This window comes from Cucurbita moschata, unplaced genomic scaffold (genome assembly GCF_002738365.1).
Source record: "Cucurbita moschata cultivar Rifu unplaced genomic scaffold, Cmos_1.0 Cmo_Scf00037, whole genome shotgun sequence".
Classification (NCBI taxonomy): Eukaryota; Viridiplantae; Streptophyta; class Magnoliopsida; order Cucurbitales; family Cucurbitaceae; genus Cucurbita; species Cucurbita moschata.
Window position 1 is genome coordinate 844,830 of NW_019268553.1, and position 18,610 is coordinate 863,439.

General features: G+C 34.9%; 4 protein-coding genes and 1 pseudogene across 10 annotated transcripts in view; 3 read left to right on the forward strand and 2 right to left on the reverse strand.

Moving 5' to 3' along the window:
* LOC111431872 (lysophospholipid acyltransferase LPEAT2-like) overlaps positions 1–2,246 on the forward strand; it is an 8,258-nt gene extending 6,012 nt beyond the window's left edge. The window contains exons 10-14 of the mRNA XM_023068585.1: positions 123–189; positions 826–876; positions 1,417–1,521; positions 1,615–1,662; positions 1,809–2,246. Of these exons, the coding sequence (XP_022924353.1) occupies positions 123–189; positions 826–876; positions 1,417–1,521; positions 1,615–1,662; positions 1,809–1,940 (403 nt within the window). The 3' untranslated portion in view covers positions 1,941–2,246. The remainder of the gene's footprint in view (positions 1–122; positions 190–825; positions 877–1,416; positions 1,522–1,614; positions 1,663–1,808) is intronic.
* A 3,179-nt stretch (positions 2,247–5,425) lies between these two features.
* LOC111431927 (MADS-box protein SOC1-like) lies at positions 5,426–8,464 on the forward strand. The gene is made up of 7 exons (XM_023068653.1): positions 5,426–5,762; positions 6,874–6,967; positions 7,093–7,145; positions 7,269–7,368; positions 7,753–7,794; positions 7,891–7,932; positions 8,218–8,464. The coding sequence occupies exons 1-7, from the start codon at positions 5,581–5,583 to the stop codon at positions 8,350–8,352; spliced, it is 648 nt and encodes a 215-aa protein (XP_022924421.1). The 5' UTR covers positions 5,426–5,580; the 3' UTR covers positions 8,353–8,464.
* Positions 8,465–8,835: 371 nt separating this feature from the next.
* LOC111431921 (polygalacturonate 4-alpha-galacturonosyltransferase-like) lies at positions 8,836–17,276 on the forward strand. Of its 7 annotated transcripts, none has more exons than XM_023068644.1 (11): positions 8,836–9,140; positions 10,663–10,697; positions 10,920–11,045; positions 11,120–11,183; positions 11,310–11,320; positions 11,481–11,821; positions 11,942–12,299; positions 12,441–13,028; positions 13,168–13,471; positions 16,466–16,571; positions 17,190–17,276. In XM_023068644.1, the coding sequence occupies exons 1-9, from the start codon at positions 8,981–8,983 to the stop codon at positions 13,441–13,443; spliced, it is 1,959 nt and encodes a 652-aa protein (XP_022924412.1). In that variant the 5' UTR covers positions 8,836–8,980; the 3' UTR covers positions 13,444–13,471; positions 16,466–16,571; positions 17,190–17,276. The 7 variants fall into 7 exon arrangements, with proteins under 7 accessions (XP_022924412.1, XP_022924413.1, XP_022924410.1 ...); XM_023068645.1 differs by having other exon boundaries at positions 11,313–11,320; XM_023068642.1 differs by having other exon boundaries at positions 11,120–11,320; positions 17,211–17,267.
* On the reverse strand, positions 14,379–15,696 carry LOC111431926 (annotated as a pseudogene).
* Positions 17,277–17,833: 557 nt separating the features above from the next.
* The window catches only part of LOC111431925 (glyoxylate/hydroxypyruvate reductase HPR3-like), a 2,062-nt gene continuing 1,285 nt past the window's right edge, over positions 17,834–18,610 (reverse strand). Inside the window, exon 2 of the mRNA XM_023068652.1 lies at positions 17,834–18,511. Coding sequence (XP_022924420.1) covers positions 17,990–18,511 — 522 coding nt within the window. The 3' untranslated portion in view covers positions 17,834–17,989. The remainder of the gene's footprint in view (positions 18,512–18,610) is intronic.

Below are 18,610 nucleotides of genomic sequence, written 5' to 3' on the forward strand. Positions count from 1 at the left end.
GGGAAAAAAAAAAAAAAAGTCAAAGCTATTTTTTCCACTAAAAAAAAGAAAAGTACCGATAATAGTTTTAAAGAACTTCCCAGCAAAAAAATTCTGATACCGTTGTCTTGTTCCTTTTACAGTGGCCGTGCTACATACAATGGATTTATAAGAGCTCTAAGACTCGAGGCTTGTGCGGTTGCTGAAGAGGTGAGTTTACTCTAGCTACAATACCTTTACGCGAAGTTGTTTTTCAAATGGTTTATGTACGTTGCTTATGCTTAAAACTTAAAATAAATACAAATTTGCTAGTTTTTTCTAGTGGGAACTTTTAAAGTGGTAGGTACTCTGATCATTGCATGTGTATGAGCAATAAAATAAATTCACTGGTGCAACATGCATTCTGCAATACAAAATTTGAGTGTTTTGATGCTTCCATTTATTTAAAATTTGAAAAAAAAAATCTTATCTAAATAATATTGAAAATAATATAAATTGTGCTTCTTTGATCCTGTGTCTATTCTCTGGAGCGTTAAGATTATCCCTCCATTGAGATTAAAGTGTTACCTTCTTAGAAATTAAGCAGCAGCGATGTTATCATTAGATTATGAAGCTTTGCTCGGTGGCAGGTAATTGATAGTGTATCATGCGTAGTGGTCATAACCATCAGTGTTGATGTAATCATGTCGATGCTCTAATGTTCTTGGCTCTTACCGATTTTAGCTTTCTCTCTATCTATTCCACTCCTAGTTATTCATTTTCATTTGTTTACGTTCGTTGTTCTTTCAGACTTTCTTCTTTAAGCTGAATGATTTTAAATCCTTTTTTATTCTTTATGTGCTGCAGATATTTTCTTTTATTGATATAGAGAAGATGGGAACGATAACATTCAAGCAGGTTTTTCCTTTCTCTCAGCAAATCTTTTAAGTTTCTTTTCTTTATTCTCCCAGAGTGCAATTATTTTCTCTATTCCAAAAACCTTTCACAGTGCGTCATCAGCTTGTTGTCAGAAACTGCAGAGTATAGAACAATCACCATTTTGTATGCATGTCTATGCAGATTTCTTTTTTTTTTTTTTTTTCCCTTTTTGGGCATACATGCTTCAAGAAATTCCTATGTTAAGAAAAATTGTAGTGACAGAAACCATGGCACATAAATGGATCGTTACTTGGTAATCGAAACTGCTAGCTGCTGTAAGAAAAGTTGCAGTTTTTATCCTCTGAAGAAATTGGCTCATGTGACTCCCTATTGCTGATTGATTATTTGACTAATTAAGAACCATACGATGCGTTATGCCCACTTTGTCCTACTTGCTTTGCATTGTCTGTCTTCATGTGTTCTTCGAAGTTCTTTGCATCTGGTACCGTAGTATGTTCTTGTTACTAATTCCTTTAAGTTTCCACATTGTTCATAATTGAAGTTGTTGGTTTCTTTCAGTACCTGTTCGGTTCTTTGCATGTTATGAAGCTGCAAGGTTTTCAGCGATCCTGTGAGCTGATCCTTACTGAATGTAGCAACGGAGATAAAATTTCAGAACAAAAAGTAAACTTTTCATTCCTTTATTGGTTTTTCTAGTAGTGCCTTTGTGCATTTGGATGAATGCTGATTCATTCTCTGGTTACTTATTGGCATCAGTTAGCAGAATTGATAAGGCCAGCTATATCAGATCTGAATACCGACAAGGTACTTAACTTCATATCACCATTCCATTTTCATTGACACTGACCTCATTATATAAATCTAAGTTATTGAATATTTTAAATAAAAACTCTCTCCTATTCTAAAAAGTGTCAGATAACTCAATCTTTGTTATAAATGAGTGATTGCAGGCTCATGAGCTCTTTAAGCTATTTGATACCGATGGCGACGGAAAGATCAGCAAGAATGATTTATGTGGCTGCTTAAGAAGGAACCCGCTGCTGATCGCACTTTTTTCACGGTGTTTGCTACCGAGCTTGTAATTGGAAATAACATAATGTGTCTAACTTTGTTGTTTGATGAATGAGTTTCCCATGTCTTGTTTGGTCATATTGTATTGCTACCACCTCCATGAATGTGTTGATTATTAGGAGGAACCCAGATATAGGAGAGGGTTGGGCTGTTCCTTAAATATAATAGGGTATTGGGGCGGGCAACATATTTTGCTACATTGCCCTTCCCCACTATGAAAAATTATCGACGCACACCTGAAACTTCTACATGTATTTTGATAACGAGTTCTTGTAATGTCACAAAACGTACTGCCTTGTGGTTTAACTTAATCTAAAGGAGCTTGCTGTTTGATGATCATAAAATTTGCTCAACTTCTTCAGGCCCATGTTGTGGATTTTCAGGTTGTTCTCCATTGCTACCCCAAACTGGAGGTACTGTATCTCTGTCATAATCTGTCGTTAACTTGTTTGGTTTTTATTTATTAGTTCGAAGTGATTCAAACTCCTCTTGGGGGTATATTTGAAATGAAGATCAAAGGGAGCATTGACCAACATGATTGTAAGTGTTTGTTCTATTCACTTAATTTTATTATATTATTCATTTTTTGTACTTTTTTCATGTAAAGGTGATTAAGAATTTAGACTCATCTTCTTTTTTTTTTCTCCCTTATATTTTGTATTTAAATTATCTGTTGTCCTTTCTCTGTTCATTCATCACTTGTCAGTGTACGGTTCTTCTTCCCTTCTCACTCATTTTACCTTCTTTGAGCCAAACTAATCCTATTGCTATATATATATATATATACTCTATGTTGGGAAGAGGTGCCATACTGCAAGTTTCCAACCAGGAGTTTCATCTCTTGTTTTGTTTGTTTGCTTTTGTTCTAACGTCAATGTTTTAATCCGTTGAGTCATGTTCAAATTGATATTGTCGTCGTTTCATCTCTTGTTTTATTTGTTTGTTTTTGTTCTAATGTCAATGTCATAGTGATTTGGTCCATGAGTTTAAATTCATATGTTTTAAAGTCATGTTCAAATTGATATTGTCGTCGTATTTGACCAGGTATTTCAATATAGTGTTGTTTGCTTGAATATTATATGGTTACTTTAGAGAGTATGCTTTTAATAAATTAAACTTGAGATCGGAATGATCGGTTGGATTATTTCTTTAAAAAAGTTTGAATTAGAAAATTTCTCGTAATCTCGATGTTCAACTACTAGAACACCTAGAATCAAATCTTAGGAATGTGCAAACGAAGCTATATAGATATCCAAACCTAGGCTTGTAAGCAAAGGGATGCTTAATCATTGTTATTTAGGTATTGTAAGCCACTCTAGAAAGAACCTAACTCATATAGGATTACAAGGTGACAAAGATGCAATTTCTTTAAATTACAAAGGGTTAAACGGTAATTACGCATAAATTATCGGTATTTAAAAATTAAAAAAAAAAAACCACCAAAAATGCATAGAAAGAAATAAAGTGAAGAAAAAGGAAAGCCACAAACAACACACGAAATAATAAAATGTGGACAAACTAAGGGGAGAACTAGAGCATTGGAGATTCTTACACGTGGCAATGCATGGTGGTCCCCACTCACCATCTCCAACAACGTTGGTAGCTCTAACCAATCAGATATCGACAGCGTTTTGCTCTATCCAATCATATTTCCCCCACTTTTCCACACTTTTTATTATTATCATTATTTATTTATTTACTAAAAATAATAATAAATCCCAACAGTCCTCCCCATGTGATTTGTTTTCATGTCACGCTCACGCCTGGCTACATGGCTTTTGTTCCTCTACGGCCGTGTCTATTGTAATCTCTTGGTACTTACTCTTTTCTGGTATTGTCGGTTGCTATTTCCTTTTCACTTTCTCTAAATAAGGAAATTGTTTTTTTTTTATTTTCTTTTTAGTAAAACATTTAAACCTATAATTATGAAATTTGAGTTAGAAATTATTATATATTATTACCTCTGTGCTTTGATAAATAAATAAATAATTAAAAAAAATGAGAATACAAATTTTTATTTTAGTTACTAAAATGCAACGATAAAATCTATAGCCAAGTTTGAAAACTATATTCTTATTCCCTTTTTTATCTAAACTTTATCAATTTCATTCGTTTGTTCTGTGGGCTCCACTGCATTTTCATTCATTATTTTACATTCTTATCATTTTGTCTATCTCCTTTATCTACATTTTTTTAATAAATAAAATTAAATAAATTAAAATAACCATATTCTTTTTGTTAGATTATAAATTTTCATTTAATTTTATTAGTAAATATTCATTATTTAATTTCCTAAAGTACAAATATGTTTGTTAACTAGCATACAAATATAATTGATTGTTGATTGATGTAGTTTATTAATTAAGTTATCAAAAAAAAATTACTATAACAAAATTATTAGATTATTATTGAGTTTGTCTAAAATTCGATAGGTTTATAATTTATTTTTTATTTTATAATTAAAAAAATAAAATTTATATTGATAATTCGAAAAACTTGAACTACCCTATAATGGTTGGTTGAATGTTTTTTAAAATTTAGTCGATATGTGGGTTATTTTTTTGGTCGGGTCAACAACCAATTCAAAAATAGGGTTAAAATCCAATCATACTCTACTTTTAAAAAAAATTTAAAATATTTAATATGTGTTATAAATATTTGATATTAAAATTTATTAAATTTTAATTATTGAGATATTTTTTAAATAATTAAAAGAAAAGACAACTAAAAATAGAGTAAGTCATTGGTAAGCGGAGCCTTAAAAAGTCCAATTATACTCTGACAAGGCTGAATAAAAAAATATTTATTTATTTGGATATTAATAAATAAATAAATTTCATATGATTTATCTATCTGAGGTGATATTTCTGAATTAATTGCATTGTACCATTCCGAAAAAAAGAAAAAGGTTTCAAAATTGAATATAAATATTCGTAAAAATAAAAATAAAAGCACCCACTCGACATTCACGAAAGTGATAATCACGCGCTGAAATCCCCAATTTCCCTTTGCTCGTGAACAACACGCTCCACCCGAACCGAGCGATGTTCCCTGAAGCTGACGTCGACGACAACCTCTTTCTGCCTCTTCGATTTTGATTGGCTCCCCATCGTACGCTCTGTACGGAGGATAGTGACGCGTTATTTTTTAGCCTTTTTTTTTAAAAATAAATTAAAAATTTCCTCTCTCTTCCGTGAATAATTCGTTGTTTTATTTTTATTTAATTTTTTTCCATTTTAAAAACTCTATTATTTTTTCTTAGATTAGAAAATTATATATTTACCAAATGAGGTATTTTCCAGAATTAATCCAAATAAGTAAAATTATATAATTTTTATTTTTCTTAATTAAAAAATAAATAAATAAAGGGGAGAAAACGTGGGTGTATTTCGTGGCAATTTCCACCCATTTTTGGTGGTGGCAATGAAAACACATCTTCTAATGGTCTCTTTCTATATTTCCTTTTTCTGATATTTATTACTTATTAGCCCCTTTCTTCTTCTGGGGTTTTCACATTCGGCCCCAAATTTTCCTTTTTTGCTCTCCCAACCACATTCCCTTAGGGCTTCTTCTTGTTCGCGTTCTTGTTCTTGTTCTTGTTCTCGTTCTTCCTTATACGGATTTCGAAGAAAATTAAATATATATGCAGAAATGGTGAGAGGAAAAACTGAGATGAGGCGAATCGAGAATGCGACGAGTCGTCAAGTTACGTTCTCAAAGCGTCGGAACGGGTTGCTGAAGAAGGCGTTCGAGCTCTCCGTTCTTTGTGACGCTGAACTTGCTCTTATCATCTTCTCTTCTACTGGAAAGCTTTATGAATTTGCTAGCTCCAGGTATCTCAATTTCCTTCCATTTCTTCTTACCTTTTTAGTACACTACACGAGGTCGAGTTTCGCATATGTTCGAGTACAATTGATCTTACTTATTCCGGATTTATACTAAATAAGTACAATCCAAACAACCCAACTCTTCTCGGGTAACGGGATTGCCTCCGATTGGGTTGTTTTGACTTAAAAGGATCCTAAGAGGTGCAACACTCGAGTAACAGTTCCTTTTGTACGTTCTATCATTGGTGATTGGTAGGAATTTAAATGAAGCTAATAGAATACGTTAAGTTTGACGTATATTTGAATATGAAAATTAGTACAATTGATCTGACTTGTTCGGGCTTTTATACGAGGTTGCGTTATCATACAAGTAAGCACAACCCAACCCTTCTCGAGTAATGGGATTGTCTCGACTGAGTTGTTCCGACTTAAAACAATATTAAGAGGTGGAACACTCGAGTAACAGTAACGATTCCTTTTGTAGGTTCAATCATCAGTGATCAGTAGATATTTAAATTTAGTTAATAGAATACGTTAAGTTTTCAATATGAAGATCAGTACAATTGACCCGACTTATTCCAGCATTTAGGTTGAGCAATCGTAATAAATAAGCACCACAACCCAATTCTTCCGAGATCGCTCTAATGAGGTTGCTCAAGCTCAATAGGCTCTTAGAAGCACAACGCTCCAATAATGGTTTTTTTTAGTAGATTCTATTATAACGGGTCGATAGGAATTTGAACGAGGAATATTGATATTTGTTATAGATAATGTTTTTTTTCCTTCGTATTTATTAAATAAACATATTTAAATTTGTAGACAAATTTTCCATAAACGAACCTAAAGTATGAATGGATAATTTTTTATTATCGTTAATCTTAGGAAGATAAATATAATCTCGACATTTTACCATATTTAGTTGCGTTTAATTATTAATTAGTTTCAAAACCAATTTAATTTAAACTTGGATTATTTAATCTTAATCATATGCTAATTAAATGATTAATTTAGTAAGGTTAATTATTTTTTGTTAGCCAATATATTTGTACCTTATCTTATTATTTAACTGAATTAACCTTATGAACATAATTTGTTATCCTTAAATTGTGTACCTCAGCTTGCAGGCCACAGTGGGGCGTTACCTAAGGCATACCAAAGCAACTCATTGTCTTCAACCTCCATCTCATCAACACGACTTACAATCGGTTCAGGTTTGTTTGTGTGATGTTCGATTATTCAAAATTTTAAGATTTATTGAATGTATCGAGACGATCAAAATAGTATTAATCTAATGGGTTCTGCATATATATTTTTTGTCTTTGCTTGGAAATGAAAGAATGAAGCTACGAGTTTGCTGGACGAGATCGAGTCACTCGAGGTTTCGAAGAGGTAGAATCACTACTGTTCATATGGGTCGGTTTAGAATCGCTTTTCAAATGATTATAAAGCGTTTTTAAGTCCTTGAAAGGTCGGTTTTAGTTCCGGTGTTAACTTGGATTTGTAATGTACCAGGAAATTGTTGGGAGAAGGTCTAGGATCAAGCTCCTATGAAGAACTTCAACAAATAGAAAAGCAGCTAGAGAGGAGCTTAGCTCATGTTAAAGCTAGAAAGGTTCTAAAACTTCTACTACAATTCTTCCTTCACTCTTTTTAAATATGAATAAAATAATCTTAAACATGTTTACGAGTTTTAGTGTGAGATCCCACATCGGCTAGAGGGGAGAACGAAACATTTCTTATAAGGGTGTGGAGACCTCTATCCAGTAGACGCATTTTAAAATCGTAAGGTTGACGACGATACGTGACGGGTCAAAACGGACAATATCTATTAATGGTTGACTTGAGTCATGGGCGGTGTGCCAGCGAAGATGTTGGTCTCCCAGAAAGTGAATTGTGGGATCTCACGTTAACCTCTTATAACATTTTAAAACTGTGAGACTGAAGTATAACAAATCTAACCTAGAATTAACATATTTTCATTCTTTCTGATTTTCAGTACGAGATTTACAAGGAACAGATTGAACAACTAAAAGAAAAGGTAAGGAAAAAATTTAAAAAAAAAAAAAAAAAAACTTAAACTTATGCTTCCAATGAATTATGACTATTATTTATTTATTTATTTTTTAAATAACAGGAGAAATATTTGGCTGCTGAAAATGCAAAGCTTGCTAAGAAGGTGAGTTATTTCACGTGCAATTACAAGCTTAGTTTCTATAACTCCCTAAATTTTTATTAGTATTAATTTTGTATTCATTTAATTTTTAATTTTTATATCATTAGATATGATATTTAAATATTTATCTAATAAATTAATTATTATTATTATTTTTTTAAATTGAGGAAGCTTTAAAAATTTAGATAGGTATTAAATACAATTTAAAATAGTCTATAGATTAAATTTATAATTTAACCTAATTATTATTGATAGATATAACTGTCGATTTTTTAACATGTAATGCAGCGTTTTGTCCAACGTGAGCTTCGACAATCATCAGCTCAAGTTGGTGAAGTTTCAACTCATTTAGATCATAGCTCGATTTTCGACGTAGAAACAGAGCTGTTCATTGGACCTCCCAGATCCAGATCGATCAAGTGACTCCTCGGGGATTGTATTTTACTGTACAAACTAATAATTACGTAATAATCTTATTTTTTCATAATTTAATCCGTTCTAGTGTACCATTATTTATAAAAATCAAAGTGGAAATATTATAATCAAATTGATAATAGCGAATTTTCATTAATTTAAATTTAAATGATTTTTTATTTTCTCATTGTCTATGTTTGTAATAATTACATAATATTTTTCATGATTTTGAAAAAAATAAACCAAATTTATCGACCCAATTTATAAATACTTATATATAATTTTAAATAAAATTATTCATGTGTTTATAACATTAGTCACTAAATTAGTTAATATATATTTAATTGTTATGCCATTATTTTAAAAATAATTTAAATATAAAATGATTATTTTCGCTCGGGCGAAAGGGCGGGAAACTTAAAAGGGCAAAAACGGAAAAGAAAAATAGAGAAAAGCGGGAGTATAAAAGCCCCCGGCGTTAGGTAGTTCACACTTCACAGAAATGGCATCTTGTAGCAACGAGGACTTAACTGAACGATTCCGTTCTTCAGTTATCTTCGCTCTCTCTCTAACTTGACCGCGCTACGAAATTTCTCCTTCCAGTCTACAGTTCTCTCCGTTCTTGTGTTCATCGACGATGGCGCTGAAGAAAGGATCGGTGTCTGGTTTTGCTAAGCACGAGGATGAAGGAGGTAATGGTGGTATCGGAGGATATAGGTTAGTTTTGGCTGTTCTCGTCGCTCTCTCTGTTCTTGCGTCCTTGCCTTTTGTCGTCGTCAGCGGCTTCCACACTATTGGTGCGTTTCTTCATCAACTTTTGATCTCCCTGTGTGATTTAAGAAAATGAATGATGTTGTGTTACTTGTAGTCAATTTTCTCTTTATTCTCCTCAGTATTAGTTGAAAGTTTTAGTTAATGTACTTTGTTATAACGTTTTCTATACGGAATCCGAAGATCTACGGCCACTTCAGACTCTGAGTTTGAACTGGCTCTTTCACGAGAGCTTCTTATTTTGATTATTTCTTTGAGAGCTCAATAGGTATAGCGTTCGGATTATTTGAATTATTGACAGAGGTGGAAGGGATTACGAAACAAAAATTTTAACGCAAGTATAAGTGTTAACTACACGGTTTAAGTTTAACATCGTATCCTGCGTTGGAAATGTTAATCGCATTGTAGGAATTGTCCTAGAATCCGTTAAATTTGATATTGAGTTGCACTCATGTTTCCAGAAAGATGTATCGGTCATCATTTCTTCGGATTGATTTTTCACGTCATTTTGCCTCTTAGACAAATGGAGAGGCTCCAGTATTTGTGAGAGGCAAAAAAGTACGAAGAACAAATAATTGAATTTTTTAGAACGATGTAATTATAGTCACAAAACTTCTTCGGTCAAGGAATTTTCGATAACAGCACAATATCCTTATGAGTTCCCGGCTTTTCGCCTGTAGCAACTACTAGAACATTATTGATTCGTTTGCTACAAAATTTATGCGTGAAGTTTGGCTTAGCCAACACTTCACAGAATGATGGTCAAGAGTTTGCCCGCCTAACTCTGTGTAACTGCAAGAGCGACTCTCCTGTATATAATCAAGTGTGATTGTTGGAGAGTAATGAATCCCCACTTCTTCTTGCAAATAAAGTAGTGTCAAACTAGAGTAATCAACAGGAATTTGCTGACACAAAATACATCCTGCCTGTGCTTCACGTCAAACCATGGAGAGACTGAAGAGTGAGATGACGATGTAGGGTGTAGATATAGTTTACTTGATTCGAAGATGAAAATTAGCACATCTAGCCTGACGTTTTCATGTGTACGTGTTGCCCCCTTTTTTGTTTTTATCCTTGAACAAGATCATAGCCTATTTTTAAAAATAGCATGGCGTACGAGTTAGGAAGGATACTTGGTAATTCTGATGGATTACTGTTTTTGTACTTCCCTTCAATGTTTTATTTCTCATCAAGGTGTAGTTGGTTTGAATTTCAAATAATTTTTTTTCCTCCAAAATTTATTACAGTTTTTTAGGGACATTAATGGTAGCTCTATTTTTTTTTTCCATTTTCAAGATAACATTAATTTTAGCCTTTTGAAGTCTCTAGGCAGTCCATTCTTCAAGTTTGTTCAGTTTTCATTAATCTGCATGTAGAAGATTGTAGTTGCATCTAACTTCTTGATTTTGAAAATGTGTTGCTCATGAGCATAATGATTATTTATGGTTAAAAAACAAAAATCTATCCACACATGCATGGCTATACTTGTGATGATGTGGTTTGCGTTTGCTCATTTATTATTTGTTTAATTTGTTACAATATCTGCAGGTGAAGGGGTTATTTCAAGTAGTCCAAGCAAAGGGGTACGTTATTAAAACGTTCTCTATTCTGCATTGGTTTGTGTTGTTTCTTGTGGATTGGAAAAAAAATATTTGCCGAAACTTGTCGATACTCCTGGTAACGTGCAATTGTGTATGAGTTTCCTTACTCGACTTCATCATATTGCAATTAATCCTTGAGCCCTGAGAATTTTGAAATTTAGGAACTGTTTTCCGTGTGAAATATTGATTACTATTCCGCTGCAGGTAATTGATGATATTCCAGTCAACACAAACAATACGGCAACTATTGGTACTAATTCTTCGGTGAACAATACTTTTACCTTATCTTTGAGTTTGGTTGGGGACTCCTCAGTTGATGCGATTTCCATGGTACGCTGGACAACCTCAAACTCTTGTTCTGAATTACCGATTTGGTTGTTATTGAGTCGTGATTATGCTTGTAGCTAAGCCAAACGACTGTAGTTTCGAGAGGAACCCTCCAGGTCGAAGAGGACACTTCTTTGGGTGGTAATACTAGGACATCTTATTTTTATGATAAACTGCTAGCTCTTGTTTTTCGCGCTCTTTTATTGACGCTGTTGTCTTTTACATGTTATCGTACGGAATTCATCTATTTGCCCGTGTTCCCTAAAGCAGCCAGAAGGGTAATAATGATTGATTATATTTTTCATTACTTAGTTTTCTATGTTGAAAATAAATTTGGTCCAATACGTCCCTTGCTTAGATGATGGAGGAGAAGGATATTCGACTTTGCACGTTGTTGACCTTATTTGCCCCCCTGCCCCTGTCGTTCCTATTTTGTAGATAGCAAGAGAAGAACGAAACGAAAATCAATTGCTGGAGTTGGACTTTGATCCGCCTAATGAAGATACCATTGTAAAACTTGAGAATGCAAATATGCAGGCCTCTGAACTAGTTGACTCCTCGATCACTGGAAAATACAGTAAATGGAAGAAAGAAAACAAGAACAAGAATCAAGATTCTACTATACGTCTAATGCGAGACCAGATTATTATGGCAAGAATATATTTGAGCATTTCGGAAAAGAAAAGGAAACTTGATTTGGTTCAAGAGCTCCAAATTTGTCTTAAAAGGAGTCGTGGTGTACTAGGAGAGGCAAATATTGATGCTGAGTTGCATTACAGGTAATAGAACTCGGTCGTTCAGTGTCCATCGTGATATTATTTGCAATATTCTATGCTTGTAATTTATTTTTCATAACGATCGTAAGGGCTCTTTTTATGTTGAGCCATACACTGTTATAGTGCGCCCAAGAAAATAAAAGCTATGGCTGATGTTCTTTCAAAGGCGAGAGATCAACTGTTTGATTGCAAGTTGGTGACCAGGAAGCTGAGAGCAATGCTTCTAACTGAAGAAGAAAAGGTTAGAAGGTTGAAAAGGCAAAATACATTTCTCATTCAATTGGGAGTTAAGGGTATTCCAGGTGGTATTCGCTGCCTGTCCTTGCGCCTCACCATCGATTACTACCTTCTTCCTCCGGAGAGGAGAAATTTCCCTAGAAGTGAAAATTTGGAAGATCCAAGATTCCACCATTATGCTCTCTCCACTGACAACGTCTTGGCTGCCGCAGTAGTTGTGAACTCAACCGTAATGAATGCTAAGGTGAATTCAACTCACCAATTCAGAGCTTTTTTCATGATAATTGACTTCTCTGAAACATGTATCAATTGCATATTTGATAATGGTCAAGTTTATTTGTCTACTTATGTTGTATTTTAACTTACTTCCTTGTTTGCACGACAGGATTCTTCAAAACATGTATTCCACCTGGTAACTGATAGTCTCAATTTTGGAGCATTGAAAATGTGGTTTCTCTTAAATCCTCCTGAAGAGGCTACGATCCACGTTGAAAATTTAGATGAACTTAAGTGGCTGAACTCATCCTATTGTCCAGTACTCCGCCAGCTTAATTCTGCAGCAATGAGAGAGTATTATTTCAAGGCAGGACATTCTACCACTCGTTCATCTAGTGCTTCTAATTTGAAGTACAGGAACCCAAAATATCTCTCAATGCTAAATCATCTGAGGTTCTATCTACCTCAAATTTTTCCCGAGTTAGATAAAATTCTATTTCTGGACGATGACATTGTTGTCCAGAAAGATTTGACTGGATTGTGGCTTGTAGATCTTGAGGGAAAAGTCAATGGTGCCGTGGAAACCTGTGTTGAGAATTTTCATCGTTTTGACAAGTACCTTAACTTCTCAAACTCTTTTATCGCTGGAGAATTCGACCCAAATGCATGCGGTTGGGCATATGGAATGAATATATTTGATCTCAAGGAGTGGAAAAAGAGAAATCTCACTGGCGTATATCATACATGGCAGAACTTGGTAAGTCTTGCACCCATATCCCCTTCGTGTTGTTTTGCTTTCTTAAACGCTTGGCCGGATTAACTGTGGTCTCGGTGGATAAATTTTACTACATATATACACACATCAGTTTACGTGGATTTTGCAATGTTGTTTTCAGAATGAAGATAGGCTGCTTTGGAAGCTGGGTACCTTGCCTCCAGGTTTGATGACATTTTATGGGCTGACATATTCCCTCAATAAGTCTTGGCATGTGCTTGGATTGGGTTACAATCCAAGTATCAACCCATCAGAGATAGAAAATGCAGCTGTTATTCACTATAATGGCAACATGAAACCTTGGATGGAGATGGCAATGACAAAGTATCGCCCCTACTGGACAAAATATATTGACTACGACCATCCTTATCTTCGCCAGTGCAACTTCGTTAAATGAAACTTACTGTGGATAACTGCAGCTACAGGTTTCTCTAACTTTCACTCTCTCTCTCTCTCTCCCTCCCCACGTTGAATTTGCTTTACTTGGTTTGCTGCATGACATGGGGCTGGGGATATCTCACATCACAGTTAAGTACCTTTGTAATTCATTCAATTGGTTCTCACTGGCCTTCATGCATTATACTTGAGGGGAAACAAGTCACGTTAGCATGTGAGAAATTCTTATGCCGACTTAGTTTAGAGTAAAAGATTTGGTTCTTTTTGTCCATGGCTTTCTCTGCCTTCAAGCACTCTTTATTTGAGGTTGAACTCTTTTAATTTTGGATTGCTTCATTCTTAAGAAGTTAGAGTAGAAAATTTTGATGCTTTAATATTTTAAAACTTGTGTCCTTAGAAAGGTTGGGATTTGGGAATCGTACTAACAGTAAGATGTCAAAATTTAAGGTAAAAAGAGACACCTCAGTTTTTGGATTTTTCCTTTTAGATTTTCCTTCATAGTTTTAAAACAGGGGTCTTATAAGGAAGGTCTCGTTTCTTTCTTCAACCAATGTGGGATCTCACAGTCCACCCCTTTGGGGTCCCAGCATCCCAGTTGAAACACTCCCGGCTTTGATACCATTTGTAACAGCTCAAATCCACTACTACCAAATATTGTCCTTTTTGGACTTTCTCTTCTGGACTTCCCTCGAGGTTTTAACATGTATCTCTTAAGAGTTGTTTCCACATCTTTATAAAGAATGTTTTGTTCTCTTCTTCAACCAACGTGAGGTCTCACGTAAAGAAAGGCCGGTTAGTTCATTAAATCTAGTGTACCCACACCTTCTCCTGCACTCTGCACCGAAAGAGCTGTAGTACAAAAGACTCCTTGATGGAAATAATAACCTCAGAAGCCTGTAATCACTTTTAGGGAGCTTTCTTCTCATCGAATTGAGAAAGAAAATGGATAATCTTGAAAATTGTTAAGAGTCGGTGGTTACAGAAACAAACTATTGGGTATATCCATAAATATTAGTCCTCTATAAAGAAGAGAAAGGTTGAATACTCTAATCCAATACATTAAGGTGGCTCTGTTGTCAAGTTTTTGGAGTCTCTTTTTCTCAATAGACATCCTTTCTTCAGCCTTCCTTAACTAATCCATGAAGGGAGACACCAGAGGTTTGTTTGAGAAGAGTGCCTCCATGTTTTCCACCACCAACTTAGACATTCCCACAAAAGATTCATGTGTTATGATAGCACCATTATCTAGTTTAAAGAGCTGTTTCGGAATTTCGGGTTCATTCTCAAACACATCCAGCCCAGTGTCACGGTCATGCTCGAAGTGCGATGCGATTGTGACACCCAGCACCCCAGAATCAAACATTGAATCATCTCCTTCTCGTCAATGATCGCCCCACGACCAATGTTGATTTTCACTCCAATTTTTCCTAATGCTAGCATCACCTCCCTGTTAATGAGTATGGAACTACTGGCTTCTTGGTCCTTGAGTTATATGAGATTCTGCACCCAAAACCCTCCAGCCTTTTGGCAACTTCAGAGCCTATTTTTTCCAATCCAACTAATCCCTATTTGCTTGCCGCTCAACTGTGAAAACTTTTAACCTTCAAATTCATCAATCTAAAAACATCCAAATTCAACTACACTTTTGTTACTGAGGTGATTGCAATTAGATGAAGGAAAAAAAAAAAAAAAAATCAATTGCACCTTTAATCTGAGAGGAAAATCACCTTTGGTAGGCCAGAGTCCTTTACCTTACGAACCGGTCTCCCGCCGACACTTTTCTAAGGACATGGATTAGTAATCCAACCGCCATATCGGCGACATCTTCAGAGAACAAGTTTCCTGCATGGGCAATGGCTATCCCACGGCCCCGTAATTAGGCCAAGTTCAAGTGGTCGACACCGGCGCTGGGAGTGACGTCGAGCTCCAGCGACGGGAGGCAGTCGAGAAGGGCGGAGTTCAGCGTGGGAATGAAAGGTGGGATGAGTAAGGCTTGGGTGGATTTGGGCATAAGAAGTGAGAAAATTTAATTTGTTTGGGAATTGGGATTCCGAAACTGACAGTACCCAGGGAGGAAGCTCTTCGGCCTGTCTTTCCACTGCCATTTTTACCTGTTACTAAGGAAGACGGATTAGATTTCCTTTGGATGGATAAAACAAGATTGCGATTCGCTGCCAAAAAATCAGTTTTAAATTAGAATTTTTTTTTCTTTATTTAGCTATAAGGTCGAAAATAGGTTTTATTATTTTAGTTACTTCATATCAAAATTTGATTTTGTAGTTTATTATGAGGTAATTATATAAACTTTTGTATAATATAAATCACATCTAATTTTGTTTAATCCAAATTATTTAATAAAAATTTTAGAAAAATAAAAGTCTAGAGGTGGCGGCAAACTTTTATAAAAGCTAAATCTAAAAGTTGGTATCCATAATTTTTATTACAATGATGGATGAAAATTGTCGTTATGTTTAATGTTTATAAATTAAAAGGCATCCAAGGCATTCATGTAAATTAATGTAGCTGTAAAATTTGATTTTGTGAATGAGGTTGTAAATGATGTTCTGTATATGTGTACGTCTTTTTTTCTATTTAATTAATAATTATGTCAATTTATGTATTTTAATTAAAAGAAATGAAGGATATTTTTAAAATAACCGTCATTAAAAAAAAGAAAAACATAATTTAAAAGCTACTTTCAAGTGCAGCAAAGCAAAAGTGTATAATAATTTAACAAGAAAAAGTGGAGCCAAAATTATATTTTTTGGAAAAAATCCAAATTAAATTAAAATAGTCTGAACTAACTAAATAAGCTACTACGACTTAAACAGTTATTTTATATAATTTAAGTTATGCCCTAAAAGAATATGAAATATTGGGTATATTTTGCCAATAATTTTGGGCGGGGACTATAAGAAGGACCGACCTTCATTTTCTGTTCGTGAACCGTCAAAAGAATCCATCCTGCTAACTTTGCGCTCTCTTTTGAGCGACAAAGCCAAAAAATTCTCCTCCCATTGTAGTGATCATCGACATTGGAGCTGAAGAAAGGATCGACCTCTGGTTTGGCCAAGCACGAGGACGAAGTAGGAAAATGGCGATGCAGGAGAAATGGGTTCCTCACAACTGGTGCGTCTCTTCTCATACTTCAAATCTTTCTGTGGTTTAGGAAAATGAATGGAATGGAGTGTAGTTTTTACTTCGGCTCTTTAGTTATTAGAGAACTCCAGTCAGTTTCTCGTTATTTTCCTCTGCGTAGATTCAAAGCCATGGTTAATTTACTTTGCTATAATGTTTATCTTATTGGAAGAACTACGGCTGCTTCAGGTTAGGAGTTTATAACTGGCAATTTCAAGACGATTTTCTAATAGTGATTAATTCTTTGTTAGCGCCAAATAAATGTAGTGTTCGCTTTGAGAACTAGGACGAACTAGGATAAACAATATGGGACTGTATCGAAATATTAAATCGATGGAGAGTAATAGTTTTAGGGTTTGGATGGGGTCTGAGGATTATTATTGGGAGTGAGCTGGCTAATTTAGCGAAAGATCATGAATTTATAAGTAGGGAATACTATTCTATTACTATGAGACATTTTAGAAAGTCCAAAATAATATGAGACATTTTGAAAAGTCCAAAATAAAATAAACAATACCACTGTCGATTTCCAACTTACAACCTCCAACCTCAAGCTCATTTTGTGCCGTTATTGACTCTGTACTCTATTACTTGTGATTCTGCTTATAGCCACAAGCCAAATGGCTGCAGTCCAAGGAAATAGATACCGACCAAGGATAAGAGGACAGAGGATAAAGCATCGCCCCTACTCCTAGTGGAGAAAGTATCTGTGGATTGCAGCTTTCAGGTCTCTCTCTCTCTCTCTCTCTCTCCACGTTGAAATTGCTCCACTTAGTTCACTGCATGACATGGGGCTGGCGAAATCTCATTTAATTCTAAGCTCTATTTTGTTTACAGCAAAATTTTTATTGGGTTTGTGGGAATTACATGCCGCATTCATATTCTTCCTCCAAGCATAGATACTATTACTTCTATTCAGTTCCTATTTCTTCGATCTCATTTAGCCAATCTGGACCATAGGAATTATCCATAATTTGTCAGAGTTGGTTAGTTCTTGCTGTACATTGATTTCAGTTTATTCCATTAGTAATTTAATTTTTTTTTAAAGAAGGAAGGAAAGCTAATCATTCAATCTTCACCGCTACACTTCCTCTCCACCAGTAATTTCCGCAAAGAGCTCTGGAAGAAAAGCTTCTTGCTGGAAATGATAATCCCAGAAACAAGATTCCGCATGTAAAAAGCTTTATTCTCATCAGAATTTGAGATGGAAAATTCAGAAACTAATGGATGAAAAAAAAATCTCTTAGACATTCTACTCTTGACCAAAAGGAGAAGTTTGAATCCTTGTATTGATGAGCTAAAAGAAATGGTCAAATACACCAATACATCAGCGTGGCTTTGTTGTCAAGTTTTAGGAGTCTCCTTTTTGTCAAGAAACCAACCTCCCTCAGCCGAAAACTGCACCATAATTAATCCACAAAGGGAGACACAAGAGATTTGTTTGAGAAGAATGTCTCTAAGTTCTCCACCATCAACTTAGACAATTCCATTCGAGATTCATATGTTCCGACAGCAACATGCGGTGTCAATACAACATTATCAAGATGAAAGAGCTCTTCAGGAATTCTGGGTTCATTCTCAAACACATCCAGCCCAGCTCCACCAATCTCCCCTTCAATCAAACACCGAATCATCTCCTTCTCGTTGATGATCGCACCACGACCAATATTGACAATCACTCCATCTTTTCCTAATGCAACCATCACCTCCCTGTTGATTATATGGTGGGTTTCCTCAGTCAACGCACAACAAATTATGAGTACTTCACAGTTGGCTGCAAGTTCATATACATTGGAATAGTAGGAATATGGAGCCATTGACTTTTTGATCCTCGAGTAATATGAGATTTTGCAGCCAAAACCCTCCAGCCTTTTGGCAACTTCAGAGCCTATTTGCCCCAATCCAACGATTCCAATTCGCTTGCTGCTCAACTGTGAAAATTTCCAAAATTCATCCAAGCAAAACATTCAAATCAAACTATACCTTTTCCATGATTAGCTTTAATAACTTGAAATGAAAAAGGGGGGGGG